This window comes from Branchiostoma belcheri, unplaced genomic scaffold (genome assembly GCF_001625305.1).
Source record: "Branchiostoma belcheri isolate BF01 breed outbred unplaced genomic scaffold, Haploidv18h27 scaffold53, whole genome shotgun sequence".
NCBI lineage: Eukaryota > Metazoa > Chordata > Leptocardii > Amphioxiformes > Branchiostomatidae > Branchiostoma > Branchiostoma belcheri.
The window spans coordinates 1817958-1831679 of NW_017804165.1; the positions used below are offsets into that span (position 1 = coordinate 1817958).

The window sequence follows — 13722 nt, forward strand, 5'->3', positions numbered from 1 at the left end:
AGGTAGGTGAGTGCATGACAAAAGGATGGTGGTCACGAATAATTAAAGGATTCGTAACACATTACTGATAATCCCATATACATGTACATGTAATGTATGTCCCATACCTCAGGCAAAGTATAATCTGTTCCTTCAATTTATATGGTATTTAATGGAAATACTAGATACAATGTCATTTCCAGGGAAACCTTTTCTTGAAGTATTTAGAAGAGCTGAGTACACCTACTACCAAAAACCTTTCTTTCAGTCAGTTTTTGTTGACACAAAATGACTACACATCTGATAAGCCCATATCCATTGCCTTACAATGTATGCCATGGAGGTCCATCTTTCAACTCCATGCTTAAGTTATGCTGAGGTCACATTTCCAAACTGGGGCCGGGCTGTTTCGATTAACGAAAAATCAACAAGAAGATACACAAACAGTTCCCAGTATTAATTTTAAGTTTTTTTGCATGTGCTTTGTTGTCTTTTGTATGATCATACCGGGACCCGGTTATGACATCAGCATAAGTTTACAAACTACCATCACAGTTAGCCATGATACAGTAGTACAAAAATCCTGAGGGTTTTATGGGTTGTTGTTTTTCTATGGAGAAAAAAACCTAATTTGCTGTCAGAAGTTATCAAATCAAATGCTGGTCCAAGGTTGTTGCAAAACAATAGTATTAACTGTATTTTAGCAAACCAACTAAAGGTACTTGCAGGGTGAAGCAGTGCCGATTATAACTTCAAGGGTTTTATAGGTCCTGACAACACGGCTCGAAAGTTAAGTACATGTACTGTGTGCATTCGGGGGGATACCTCTGTCTCCAAAAACAAAGCAAACCTGATTGGTTATTGTCAAAATGTAGACTAGTCTAATCAATATGCTATTTTGTTACTGATTGTACCCTCTTTTATTTTATCAGTTTGTTTTTTTAGCAAGGAGGTTATCAGTTTGTTTTGAACACGGAGGTTACATTATATCTTCACTTGTTTCGAACACCATACATCTGATGAGACTTTATGAAAGCCTCCAGCAGGCTGAGGGCAGCTGCAGCTAGCTCCTAAAATATTGGCCACATTCTGGTGTATACGACGCCATCTTACACTCACTGTATATATAACCCTATCCCAATTAAAAATAGTAAGAAAAGGTTAGATTACTGAATCGTTTTAGAATTTTTCTAACCCCTTCAACAAAAATAGGTCACATACTCTTTATCAACAGTGCTAACAACTTTCATGCTGACTGGTCCTGGACCTTTTGGTGCAATCAGTTCGTAAGATAGAGCCTCAGTACTAGTGTTGTGGGTCTTTCTGCTTGCCCTTTGTGTTTCAAATCCTATTCACCTATGCGCTAATAAAGGAGGTTTACTTGAATGTGATGACCAGCAAGCAACAACAAGGAAACAAATTATGGGCCATTGTTATTCAAGGTATGTTTTAACAATGTCAAATTGTACAGCTCCTCTTCAGCTCTTTTTGTATGGTTTAATGCAAATGTGCCTGTTACATTGTTTTTATCAAATTGAATGAGCCAAGGACGTTCTACAAGAATGTCCTTGAATGAACAAAGTTGCATTTTTTTCCATGCAATGCATATAGGTAAAACAAAATGTTAGATTCATGGGTCCAGTATAGCCTTCGTAGCAGGCTTATATGGGGGTTTGGTGGTCTTCGGCTGTTTTCTGATTAGCCCAGTTGCACCAGGCCGGCTATGTTGTCTATATACAATCAGAAAATAGCACATGAAAGCTCCCAAAGATCCTGAAGACCCCCAAAACCCACAGTTTTTGGCATGCTACATATGGAGGCTAGGTCCAGCAAGGGAGGAGACTTTCAATCAATGAGAGTATTGCTAAGTTAGCCACTGTGAATGCTAACAGTTGACATTAGTCATTGTAGTGCAAAAAAAGCAACCCAACCAAGTTACTATGAAGGAGGTTACACTGTTCTATAATGGCCAAATTAGCCTCAAAACCACAAACAAATCCACAACTTAGGACTTAAAGTGTTAGCTAACATCAAAGCATTTTTCTGAAAGCTCCCAAAGATACATTAAATTCTAAAAATTCCCAAAGACTGCCAATGGTCTTTATTATTATAGTATGACCATGGAGTTAGAAGGACTAGATCAGGGAATGGAACAAACTCGAGCCCAGTGCAGCGGAGGCGGGGTCTCTCGCCCAGTTCAAATCTGAACTGGCGAGGACCCTGCCCCATCATGTCTTGTATTATGTAAATATTTCTAACACACTAATGCGTCTTTAGCACACATAAAATCAGTTGTTCATGTTCACTTCTTGATTATCTTTTTTTTTTTCCCTTCGTTTATATGTACCAGGTCACAATTGTTACTAACAATGTGCAATCTGCCAACAAGGAGGTTTAAAAGAAACCTCCTTGCTGCCAATAATTTAGTTACCTACATTGTAGGGCTAGGCAGACATGAAGATGACTTCTAAAGAAGGTCAATTATACTTTTTCTTTCTTAGTTTGCAGATGTTCTTAAGTCAAGCTTGCAAACTCAAAAAATAGTTTAACTGTGACCTGATAAAGTGAAATCGAATTATTAATACTTCTCTCATTCCCTTTACTTTCACTTAATATAATATATACCTATTGTATATATTGTAAAGTGGATTTAGCAATCATTGTTTGGACCTGGTGAACTAGACTGGGCCATACAATAGACCAGTGGCCTCAGTGAAGGCCCATGGGCCATGCAAATGAGTCATTCTACTGGTAAAACTGTCAGACATGTGCTAATTACACTGACAAGCAAGGCGTGATAACTCATTATGCGAGTGGATTTTACAGTGTGGAATGGCCAATTATAACTCATTTGTACTGGGCTGGGCCTATGCTAGGCCACATGGTCTACGAAAGGGCCAGTATTGGCTGTTAACAGTTCATATGGACCAGCCAATAGACCACTGGGTTGGGCAACTTTCAGAATGGAATATCTCCGTAATGTTACATGTTATGACCAAATTAAAGACATCATGATGCAGGGGGAATCATGCTCTTTCCAATGACATGTAAAAGTGAACTGTATCTTCAGTAGAAAAAAAGTTAGAAAATTGGATCACCAAGATGGCCGCCTTGAAATCGGGAAACTGAACTTCCCAATTTAAACTGACCAGTGTTTCTTGTATTATTTCGATGAAAATTAGTTTGAGAGCTTAGTACTGAATACTAAAAAGTTTTTACGTACTTAACAAGTCATGATTTTTACAAGATTGAAAAGTTTGATATAAACAAAGCCTTTGAATGCCATCCTTTCCTCATCAGCAAACAGTTCCACTTGATTTTTGATATAGCCGTCTAATATAAATGGTAATTTGGTATCATTCCAAAATAGTTTCGGTGCTAACTGACAGATTTTATCCTCAAGGGAGTGCTTCATTCTGATCATGGATTCAGGCTCAGAAGACAGAGATTCTATGAACGTATGCCGTTTGAGCAGTAATACCTCAGGGATACATTCAGTCTCAGTGATGAATGGGGCATAATAATGACAGACTGGACGACATCATCTGTAGAAGGAAACACCATTAGAGTCAGGAAATGAAGAGCAGCGGGGAGGGGGAAGTTTGTGTGACACTGTAGTCCATCTTGCAAGCAACACGTCGTATATTACACTGACTGTTGTGATTACCGAAAATCTTCCATTTTCTAGGACTGTATGAAAAAAATCTCCACAGTCCCAAATTAGATGAGGTGTCATGTTGTAGTCAAATCTGTTTATACAGTTTACCATACAATAAAAAAAATTGGTTATAATCAGGCCGCACATAGACTAGAGTTTATATATCGTCGGTATTGTCATTCGCTTACTAAGATCAGATGCCTTCTACAGGAACTCCTTCTTCCGACAGTTACGATTTACTATGCAACTAGGTTATCTGTTTTCTAGCAGTTGTATGTCTTTCCTGTATGCATTAGAGTTTTGTATCATTCTAAGATAATTGTTTTTATGGGTACTTTTTTTTTTTACCTGAAATAGAGTTGATACATAGAGCAGAGCATATCATCATCATCATCTATCGGCTAACAGCCGGGACTAAGCTAGTGCAGATTTCTTTCCATACAGCCCTATCAAGCATTACATTTTCTAAGTCATCAAAGTCAATTCCAGTGTCTCTAACTAAGGTATCGGTGAATGTCAAACTTCTGGAGTGCACTCGTCCACGTGGTTTCCACATGAGTACAGATGAAACAATTTCTTGCTTGGCTCGGAGACAATGTCCAGCGAACATAACTCGACGGTGGGTGAGTTTTTGAGACAGTCTTGGGAGTCCTCCATAAATTTTTTCGAGAGTGGCATGTTGCCTCCAAGATATATTCTGTGCCCTCCGCAAGAGTTTTGTATAAGTCCCGTCCAATCGTTTTTGAAGCTGACAGGTAAGTGTCCAACTTTCTGCACCATAAAGCAGTATCGGTTCTACAAGGGTAAGAAAAACTTGGACTTTCAATTTGTTAGGGATATTAGACTTCCAGATCTTATCCAATTTGTTGCATGCTTCCCATGCTAGGGCTTTTCTAGTTTCAAAATCTTTCCTTGGGCACATAATGAAGGAACCAAGGTATTTAAAGTTTTCTACTTTTGTAATGAGTGCCCCAGACAATGATCTCAGTTCTAATGGTCCAGAAATGTTACTGATGTATTCAGTTTTTGATTCATTACAAAAAAGCCCCACAAGGGATGCAGCTTCTTCTAGGGATTGAAGCAATGTTTCTGCATTTTTAATCAGTTCAGCAACCAGCGCAAGGTCGTCTGCAAAGTCCAAATCAGTGAGATATTGGGCAGGGTGCCTTCGACTCCTGCGCGGTTGGATTTCTATGCCCTTGTCTTCATTTACGTCTAGCGATATTCGTAATACATAATCAAGTACAATGATAAATAAATATGGTGCTAAAGTATCACCCTGGAGAACTCCAGTAACTATCTCAAATGAACTAGTCTCACCGTCAGGTGTGATCACTGAAGCTATAGTATCTCTATACAGGGCCTTAATTGCTTGTATAAAACAATATGGAATACCGTACATTGCTAGAATTTCAAACATCACATCTCTATCGATGGAATCGAACGCCTTACGGAAATCGACAAACAGCAATACAAAATCCCTATTACATCTCTTCAACTCTTCAATTATTCGCCGTATTGCAAGAATCTGTGAAATTGTTGACCTCCCTTTTCTAAAACCATTTTGGTTCCTCCTAAGAACAGGGTCTATTACAGGGGTTAGGCGATTAAGTAAAAGTTTGTTGTATATTTTTGCAGCAATAGGAGTAAGTGTAATCCCTCTATAGTTGGAGGCAGATGTTAGGTCGCCTTTTTTGGGAATGGGAACAATTCCTCCTTTTAACCAGGATGATGGTGGTCTATGATACATAAAGGTTTGGTTACACAAATACAAAAGAAGGTCCTTGAAAACTGGGTCTTTCCAAATGATGGCAGGTATATTATCTAACCCTGGGGATTTGTTGTCATGCAGAGATCAAGAGAGCATATACTGTCAGTATTTAAAGTTTACACAGGTTTTTCTGACGATGGTCCAATTCATAAGAGGATGCTGATGACTGGTTCTTTCTCCCTACCCAGACTGCCGTGCTCCTTTGTGACACACGCCCTGCTGGGCTCCTACATCGTCCAATCGGAGCTGGGAGACTACGACCCCGAGGAGCACAGCGCCGACTACCTGTCAGAGTTCAAGTTCGCACCCAACCAGACCAAGGAACTGGAAGAGAAGGTCATGGAACTGCACAAAACACACAAGTGAGTCTTCTGCATGTGCAGATAGATCTTTCATGCCATAGATTTTCATCAACATTCCCTGGGAGTTGTTGTCGAAAATTTGGGGTAAGTCCCAATTCATTGTAGTGTTGGCAGTTAAAGTTAAAGTTTAGTCTTTATTTCATAACTCTCTGGGAGTTAATTAGGTATTTATTCTAAAGGTGTGTATGGCTGCAATAAACAAGCTCCAGGCTTCACATGTCAGTAACCGAATTCAAATTTCGAAGCATTGTGAGTTAAGAATTACAATACAGACAAAGTACAGAACAATTCTATTTCAAGTCTTGATTGGAGAACTTTTGACATCTTGATACGTGGTACATAAATGTAATGGAACTTCATTTTTATGATGCCCCTTCCTACTTTTGTTGCATGTGGACTTATCGCTCACCTTGTAATCCTGAGCTAGTACGTGTTAAAATGCTCTTAGAAGTTTTACAGGTAGCTATTACCATACACCACAGCAGTTTTATGTACAGTAAGACCCCAGCGGAGTTGTAAATGTAAGCCTGAGATAAAGCGTTGGTTTATCTGTTGTACAGGGGCCAGACACCGGCAGAGGCCGAGCTCCACTACCTTGAGAACGCCAAGAAGCTGGCGATGTATGGAGTCGACCTGCACCATGCCAAGGTGCGTCAGGACGAAAAAGATGTGGGCATTTTCACCTTTTTCCTTGCACGCTGTTCTGTAGCTGTTACTGTCACTAGTAGATGTAGTAGTAGTAGTAGTGTGCCACCTTGGTGCCGTAGAAAATATTGCTTGTGTTCGCAAACAGATATCCTCGCACCTCAATCCTCACTCCTCTTCCCATTGCATGTGGTGAGATGTATAATTGCAGTAATTCAAAATGATGCAGGTGAATCTCAAAATTTCCTTTTCCATGGTTGAGATCTGCTTGCTACTTCGTGGTGTGTCTACAACTCTTGTGATTTGCCTTCACAAAGAAATGACCTGTAAACTTCTCCTGTAACAGTTGTCTGTTGAGAATCTTGTGAATTCATGAACCTATAGGGTTAGTAATAACCCTGTTAGCCAAAATGTTGAGAGCACTCAGTTGAAGATGTTATGAATTGTATGAAGACAATCTAGTCCTACTCATGGTTCGAAAAATGCTATTGTCTTTGCTAGCGCTAGTTGAAAAGTGCACATGGAAACATGTTTGACTTCTTACTTTCAGCAGCTACCTTGTACGCTCAATTCAAGGGAGCTTCAGGGAAGAGAGGACCACGGCTCCAGTGGTCCTGAACAGTATATGTACCCTTGATAAATTGTGCTAGAAATTAGCCAGGAAATTGTACAGAGAACACTGAGTAGTGCTTTGTGTGATGATTTGTTTTTATGCTGTTTTTCCTTTCTTCTGAGTTGTTTTGAGTCTTTCTGTGTCAGTGCCTTGAGTTCTTACTGTAGGTGACGATTTTTATACAGTATGTCATGTACATGTACAGAGAGAGACAACATGTTGGTTAGCTTTATGAGTAAAAAGCTCAGCCATGCAAAAGTAAGTGGAACTGCAGGCAAAGTACACCTTACAAAGATTTATCCTGCTTGTCTGATCTACGTAGGAAAGAAAATGCTTGTTGTATCTCCATATATGATTTGTTTTATTTTTGTTACCATTGAGTTTCCGTTTTCAGCTCACACAAATTCTGAAAGAGAAACAACTAATTACTAAATAGTGCGGAAGGCTTAGAATTTAATGTCTTTCTTTTTTGTTTGCAGGACTCTGAAGGTGTGGAAATCATGCTGGGGGTGTGCGCGAACGGTCTACTGATCTACCGGGACCGGCTGAGGATAAATCGCTTTGCTTGGCCCAAAATCCTGAAGATCTCTTTCAAGAGAAGCAACTTCTACATCAAGATCAGACCCGGGGAGGTAAGGCTCGTTGTGTACTGATTACTGTACAGTTCAGCTTTTCTTCTGTCATGAGAAGCCCTGCAGCAGTGTGTACACAATCTCATGATTATGGTTGGTCCAATGGTCCATCTAGAAGTTGAAAGCTAGTAGGCAATCATAAAGGCTACTATGGGCGAAAAAAATTTTTTTTAATGGTGATAGTAATTGTGTCACCCTCTTCCCTCTTGTGGACCATTTATGCACCCAAATTTGTATTAATCACGGAAGAATTTAAGAAGGAAAGGGTTATAAGAAGTCAGAAGGTTTCTACAGCTGGGCTTCACATGGAGAATTCTAGGAGCATCTCTTCCTTTCCTGTGGAACATCACTTTCCTTGCTATGTTTGTAGCATAGTTGCCTCTTTCACACCTTTAACACATTCATGGTTGGTTACCATGCTAACATATGCACATTTCTGCTTCTACCACCCTCACACTAACTTGTGTACAAAGTTGTCTCGACGTTCCTCTCACTTTTGTTCCAAACTAATCAGTCCAGACCTTTCCTCTGACTTTTGAGTCCAACCTTCTCTTGTCTCTTCTTGCCCTTGGTCTAACGGATCGCATGCCGAGCCTGCTTTCGTAATCAGGAACTAGAAAAGAAAGCCAGAAAGGTAAAATGCCATTGGCTTTCAGGCTTGCACGCATTGCACTGAACTTTCCAGTGATACTCTTGCTTATCAAAACAGCAAGTAAGTTGAACTACATAAATCTTTGGCTAGCATTGGTTGGTAACATCTGCTCAGATTTTAAAATCAGGACTTTTTATTGACTTGAACAACAAAATTTTTGGACCAAGCATGAAGAGACGATTCTTTCGACTGTTTTGCATGCTGTGAAATCAAACTGCTACGTCCACTTTGATTGACAGCTTGGCAGGAACTTCTGAATGTCTCCTGTCTCGTGAACATCTTCTCTCTCTCTCTAACTCTCACGCTGACAGCGTCCATCCCCACAGACCTTATGATGTGCTTGGTGATTATCTATCTAATCCTGTCTTGCAAATTTTGCTCCAGGACGACGCCCTCTTCTCACCAATAGTAAGTGCTGGATTCTTTCCTAGAAATCTCTCTGAAGCTCAGCTGTCAATCAAATGATGGGACAGGTGTCTGCGGGAAACCACAAAAACCTACTGTTATGCACCAAGCTCTTGTTTCAGGAGAATTTGATATTTCACCCAAAGAAAAAGAAGACTCCATCACAAATTACATGTGCTGTGCTTTGTGGACTTTTGTGTATTGGAAAGATAATCTAGATTTTGTCTCACAACATGGTTGATGGGCAAGTATTGACATTGTTGGAAAAACAAGTGAAAATGTTTAGGTCTGTGCATATTTGTACATGTGGCCAGGAGCTGTATATGGTTGCCCCGTTTGGTGCACAAGAGTAGGTTGTTGTCTTCACTAGTCATTGTGCTTACATGAGCCCTTTGTCCCCAGTTTGAGCAGTTTGAGAGCACCATTGGGTTCAAGCTGCCCAACCACCGTGCTGCCAAAAGGTTATGGAAAGTCTGTGTGGAGCATCACACCTTCTTCAGGTACTCAGTCATACTTGGTTTTGATGCTTGAGAAATAAAAAGTTATAGCATCTGTAACAGTTTGTTTTAATGGTATGTAGACACAAGAATTGTAAGATAGGCCTGTATTACTTCAGTCAATGTAAAATAGGTAATATAAACAGGTGTGCTTGAAATTTCTCAGCATTGAATGATCGATAAAACATTATCATTCAAAAGTATGCTGTCTGTACATACTGTAATTTCATCAGTATTTTAATGACCTGTTTGATTTTTTCATTGCTATGCAGGCTGGTGTCCCCAGAGCCCCCACCCAAGAGCAAAATCTTATTCCTGGGGTCCAAGTTCCGCTACAGCGGGCGCACCCAACACCAGACACGACAGATCAGCGCGCTGATCGACCGCCCGGCTCCAAACTTCGAGCGTACCCTCAGCAAACGCTTCTCCAGCAAGAGCATGGATGCAGGTTTGTGGACATGTATGGAAGGTTTTCTCTTTCTACTTGTTGGTGTCACGTGAAGTCTCACTAGTGAGTAGAACCCACACCATCAAGTAAGTCATTATCTGCAGTAATCGCACCATAGACTACATAGACGCCTGCTCACATAAGGAGCATGTGTTTGTTTTTACTAAGGAGCATGTGTTTGTAATAAGGGTAGATTGCATGCTAAATGCTTGAAATATATTTATTAGCTTTTCCTTGCTACTGCTGCTTAAAGATGCAATGATATGAATTTGGAGTACTGTACTCAAACATAATCACTAAAGGAAAGATTTTTCTTCTATTCCAGCTCCTGGCTATGCTCCATACCGTGAGCAGAACCGACCAGACTTGTCAAAGCTCCCGCCGGACATGTCTGCCAGTGCGGACGCTGTTGGTGCTGGGAAACTGCCGTACGCAGACGACGTCCCTCCGCAGGGTGACGAGGTGAGGACAGGAGTTAGTCCGGAGTAGAAAATCTGCAGACACTTTAATTTTGCATGTCGTAATTTTTTTTTTTACTGATATTTTGGAGAAAAAGTTATGTACTAACTATTGTGTTTTTTGGTTCCACCCTCTCTGATTTCATTGTGGTGTTGAACATCAAAGTCTGTTCTCATCATCTTTGAGTTGGTTTGTTTTGTCTGTGTTTGTGGTGTTTGTTTATTTGTAATGCATGGCAGAGTTTTGTTGATACTGTCTTGTGGGTTGTAAAGAGCTTGGTGCTAGATCTCGAGTTTTGGCACTGGTAAAGCCTTTTTTTGTTAATTAGAGGGGTGGAGTATTCGTTCTAAATGTCTTGTGTAGTGAGTGTTGTGCAGTGCAGTGCTGTGCAGTGTTTGTTTATTTGGTCAACTTCTTGTCAAGGAAGTAGTCTGAATATGTTGAATTTGAAAGAAACTAACAAGTAACTCAAGTAAGTATGAAAACAGCTTCTTCCGGACAAGAAGGTTGTGTTCCCTGTCTGTTACGTGATGTTTTGAAATGTTGGTTGTAGGTGTTGTCATGTATTTGTATCCATGTTTTACTGTGTGCTGTTGTAAGGCACATTGATGATGATGATGTACAGTGTTGGGTGAAAGAAGTCTCAGAATGATTGTGCTAGATTTGTCCTCCAGGCTTTTGCTTTCTTTTCCATCTCAATTGAATTTGCTTTGTGGCCCATTTTTGCTTTTCGTTTCATCAGTCGTACATAGTCCAAGGTAAATCATAGGCTAGCAGTGTCATTAATATTTTGTGCTTAGCTCATTATTTATAGGCACTGAAGACTGCTTCCCTGGACATCGGAAATCTAAACAAATTCTTTTCACGTTGTTTACTGATCATCCTTTTCTCTGCGTGACAAGCTTTCGAGAAACTGGGAGGGGGGAAAGTTTGCTTAATCAGAAGGAATTTCCTCAAATTGTTGAAACGTGTGATATCTGGTAAAGTGAAATGTAACAATCACAACTTACAATCACCTACGATATAACAACCATCTTTCTTTTATCAGGGAAGTAGCCAATTAGTGCGTTCCTTGTATTTGTAACGTCTGTATTTCTCCCACCCCTCTTTTCTCTCCTCCGCTGTCCCCATTGCCCGCCTTTATTTTTTGGCCACCAGATCCCCTTCATTGACGCTGACACAACAGACGACTTCTATAGTGCCTACTCCCGACCAGGCGCCCAAAAGGCTTGTGCCTCCCATCTTTATTCTGTGTGTGTGCTGACCCTGCCCAACTAACCACTGTAGGAACAGAACAGAGTGTGTCCTCTGTAGGTTGTTTGTCGTGACATCCTGCATCATGAACCAGGCCTCATGCTCTGCCTGTTTTTGACCACATACACGTTTGGTTTGTGGTAGGCAGGGGTTTCCTGCATGACGTGTGTTGGTTTGAGAGTGGTTTGAATACTCACCCAGTCCTACATATGTGGTCTGTCTTGTGTTGACAGTCGTGTGTTGTGTGATGTTTCAGTCTTACCACGTGTCACACCACCCACCCTGTCTACAACATAACAAACCCTGTTGTCTCCATACCGTCCATATTCATTCCTTGTGTTTTCCATTCCTCACCTCCATTTCTCGTTCTCCCTCATCACATCCACCGTACATACCTGTCTACACCAGCGTTTCGCAGAAGTTCATTTTATTTTACATGTTCAATGCAAATGACCACTCCCTCATGAATTATCATATCCAGGACAACAAACAGTTGAACATATCATAGCACAGGCTTATTGGACACCACCATGATATAGAATAACGCAGTTTGAGATTGTACTTCAAGATAAATGACACAAACACACAAGATGAAGAGTCATGTGGCTCTTAGATTGTATACACAGCTGCTGATATGATTCTATACACAGCATTGGTTAAATCAGAGGTAAGAATAAAACAATCAACAAATGTCTGCAGTCAGACAGTAAAATTCAGTGAAGTCAGATGCAAGGTTGAAGAATCTGACTTTTAATCTTGTGTGGTGTTACCAGCCAAAAAAATCTATACATATCATCAATACCTACTTTTCAGCTCTACTAACGTGGGTTAAGGTCCTATAGCGGGTGTTTCTGGTGTAGTGGGGAGTGGTTACTTGCATTGTCAGGTAGGGTTGTGCTGACGTGTGAACCGTCTGTCCCTCCCCTGCCTGTCCTACGGCAGAGCATTGCCGAGTCTTTGGACACTTTGTGCGAAGGGGAGGATTACTATCCACAGGGCAGCTTCAAGGTTTGTACCATTCCCTGACATTGTTGATGTCAACCATGTCCTACCTCCCTGTCTTCCCTGCCTTCAGCCCTTCCCCCCCACTAATAGGTTCCTTTTAGACAAAGTAGCTGTCTTGTAGCTCGGGCCATCGATTTTGGTGATGGACAGTTGCATGGTGTGTATGCTTGCATAGCAATGGCTGGAATGACAGTTAATGTTTTGTTTCTCCCTATCGACGTATTGACCTGCCGTAAACGGCTGCTGCATGGCACGTGCTGGCTCAGCCATTTCTACAACTGCACTGAATCCAGTAGACTCGCAAAAGGGTCTTATTTCTCCATAGCAACATTTCAGATGCAGCTATGTATTGCATAGCCTTTTCTGTTCTGTAGGTTGTCTGCATTTGCTTCCCTCTCCCAAATTTCATGTGCCATACATTATAGATGTGCTTTCTAAATATCCTTGTCATGTTTTTAGGAACATCCAATTTAAGTTCAGTTAAAGCTACAGTACTTGACTTATAAGTGTAATGAGAAAGTGTAGTGAGAAATATGTGTCGCATCTTAGTCTAAGAAGCTAAGTGCATTCATTGCCATTTTCACTCTGGGTCAATGAGGGACAATTTTGCAATTGCCCAAAACTTGCCTCCAAATAGCAGAAATTAAGCTGAGTAGGCTGAAGAGGACTGGCCTCCCCAGCCACGTAACAAGCAGCATATGGCCGTGGACCTCCCCCGTAGAGATTCCGCATCCCTCACAGGGGGCCAAAGTGGCCCGTTCTGATCGTCAACCTTCATTTCCACCACCAGAGTCAGGGCGAGAAAGACGCCGAGCAGCAACGCAGGCAGAAGAATATCCACGAAATGAAGATGGAGTTCCTGAGTCAAACACCCCAGCCGGCGCCAGGGGGTTGGGACGCCAGAACCCCTCCCAAGACCCTGTCCCAGCAGAAAGAGGAGAAAGAGGAGCATGTAGGTGTTGATTCCTCATAGGCCGGCTCTCCAACCAATCAGACTGCGGCATCTTTGCAAGGCATCTTGGGAAAATTGCTAGATCCAGAGCACAGAATCAAAAAAATCAGCATCCACAAAAATAAGCCTGGAAAACTTTAAATGTTGAATAACACTGTTGAATAAAATGTTGTGATTAACACAGCACAAAAATTGTTCTCTAAGAGATTGAGCTGTTGTGAACTGGTTGTTGACGAGTTACTACCATGCAGCCTGTGTTGTGATATTGCTTCTCTTTCTTCCTCTGACTTACACCCCTGTCTGGCCATCTCTCTATCTCTCTCTGTCTCCTCACCACTTGAGACTGTCCCACTGACTTCACACTTAGCAGTACATCTTCCATGCACGTGT

The 13722-nt window shown here is 41.1% G+C and overlaps 1 protein-coding gene across 27 annotated transcripts in view; it reads left to right on the plus strand.

Moving 5' to 3' along the window:
* The window catches only part of LOC109480947 (band 4.1-like protein 3), a 70449-nt gene that overhangs the window by 49850 nt on the left and 6877 nt on the right, over positions 1-13722 (plus strand). For 14 of the 27 annotated variants that reach the window (XM_019783379.1, XM_019783381.1, XM_019783382.1 and 11 more), the window contains 8 exons: positions 5597-5770; positions 6331-6439; positions 7508-7660; positions 9120-9217; positions 9487-9674; positions 9988-10124; positions 11280-11348; positions 13171-13332. In XM_019783379.1, coding sequence (XP_019638938.1) covers positions 5597-5770; positions 6331-6439; positions 7508-7660; positions 9120-9217; positions 9487-9674; positions 9988-10124; positions 11280-11348; positions 13171-13332 — 1090 coding nt within the window. The remainder of the gene's footprint in view (positions 1-5596; positions 5771-6330; positions 6440-7507; positions 7661-9119; positions 9218-9486; positions 9675-9987; positions 10125-11279; positions 11349-13170; positions 13333-13722) is intronic. The other 13 variants (XM_019783384.1, XM_019783386.1, XM_019783405.1 and 10 more) reach the window with 7 other exon arrangements.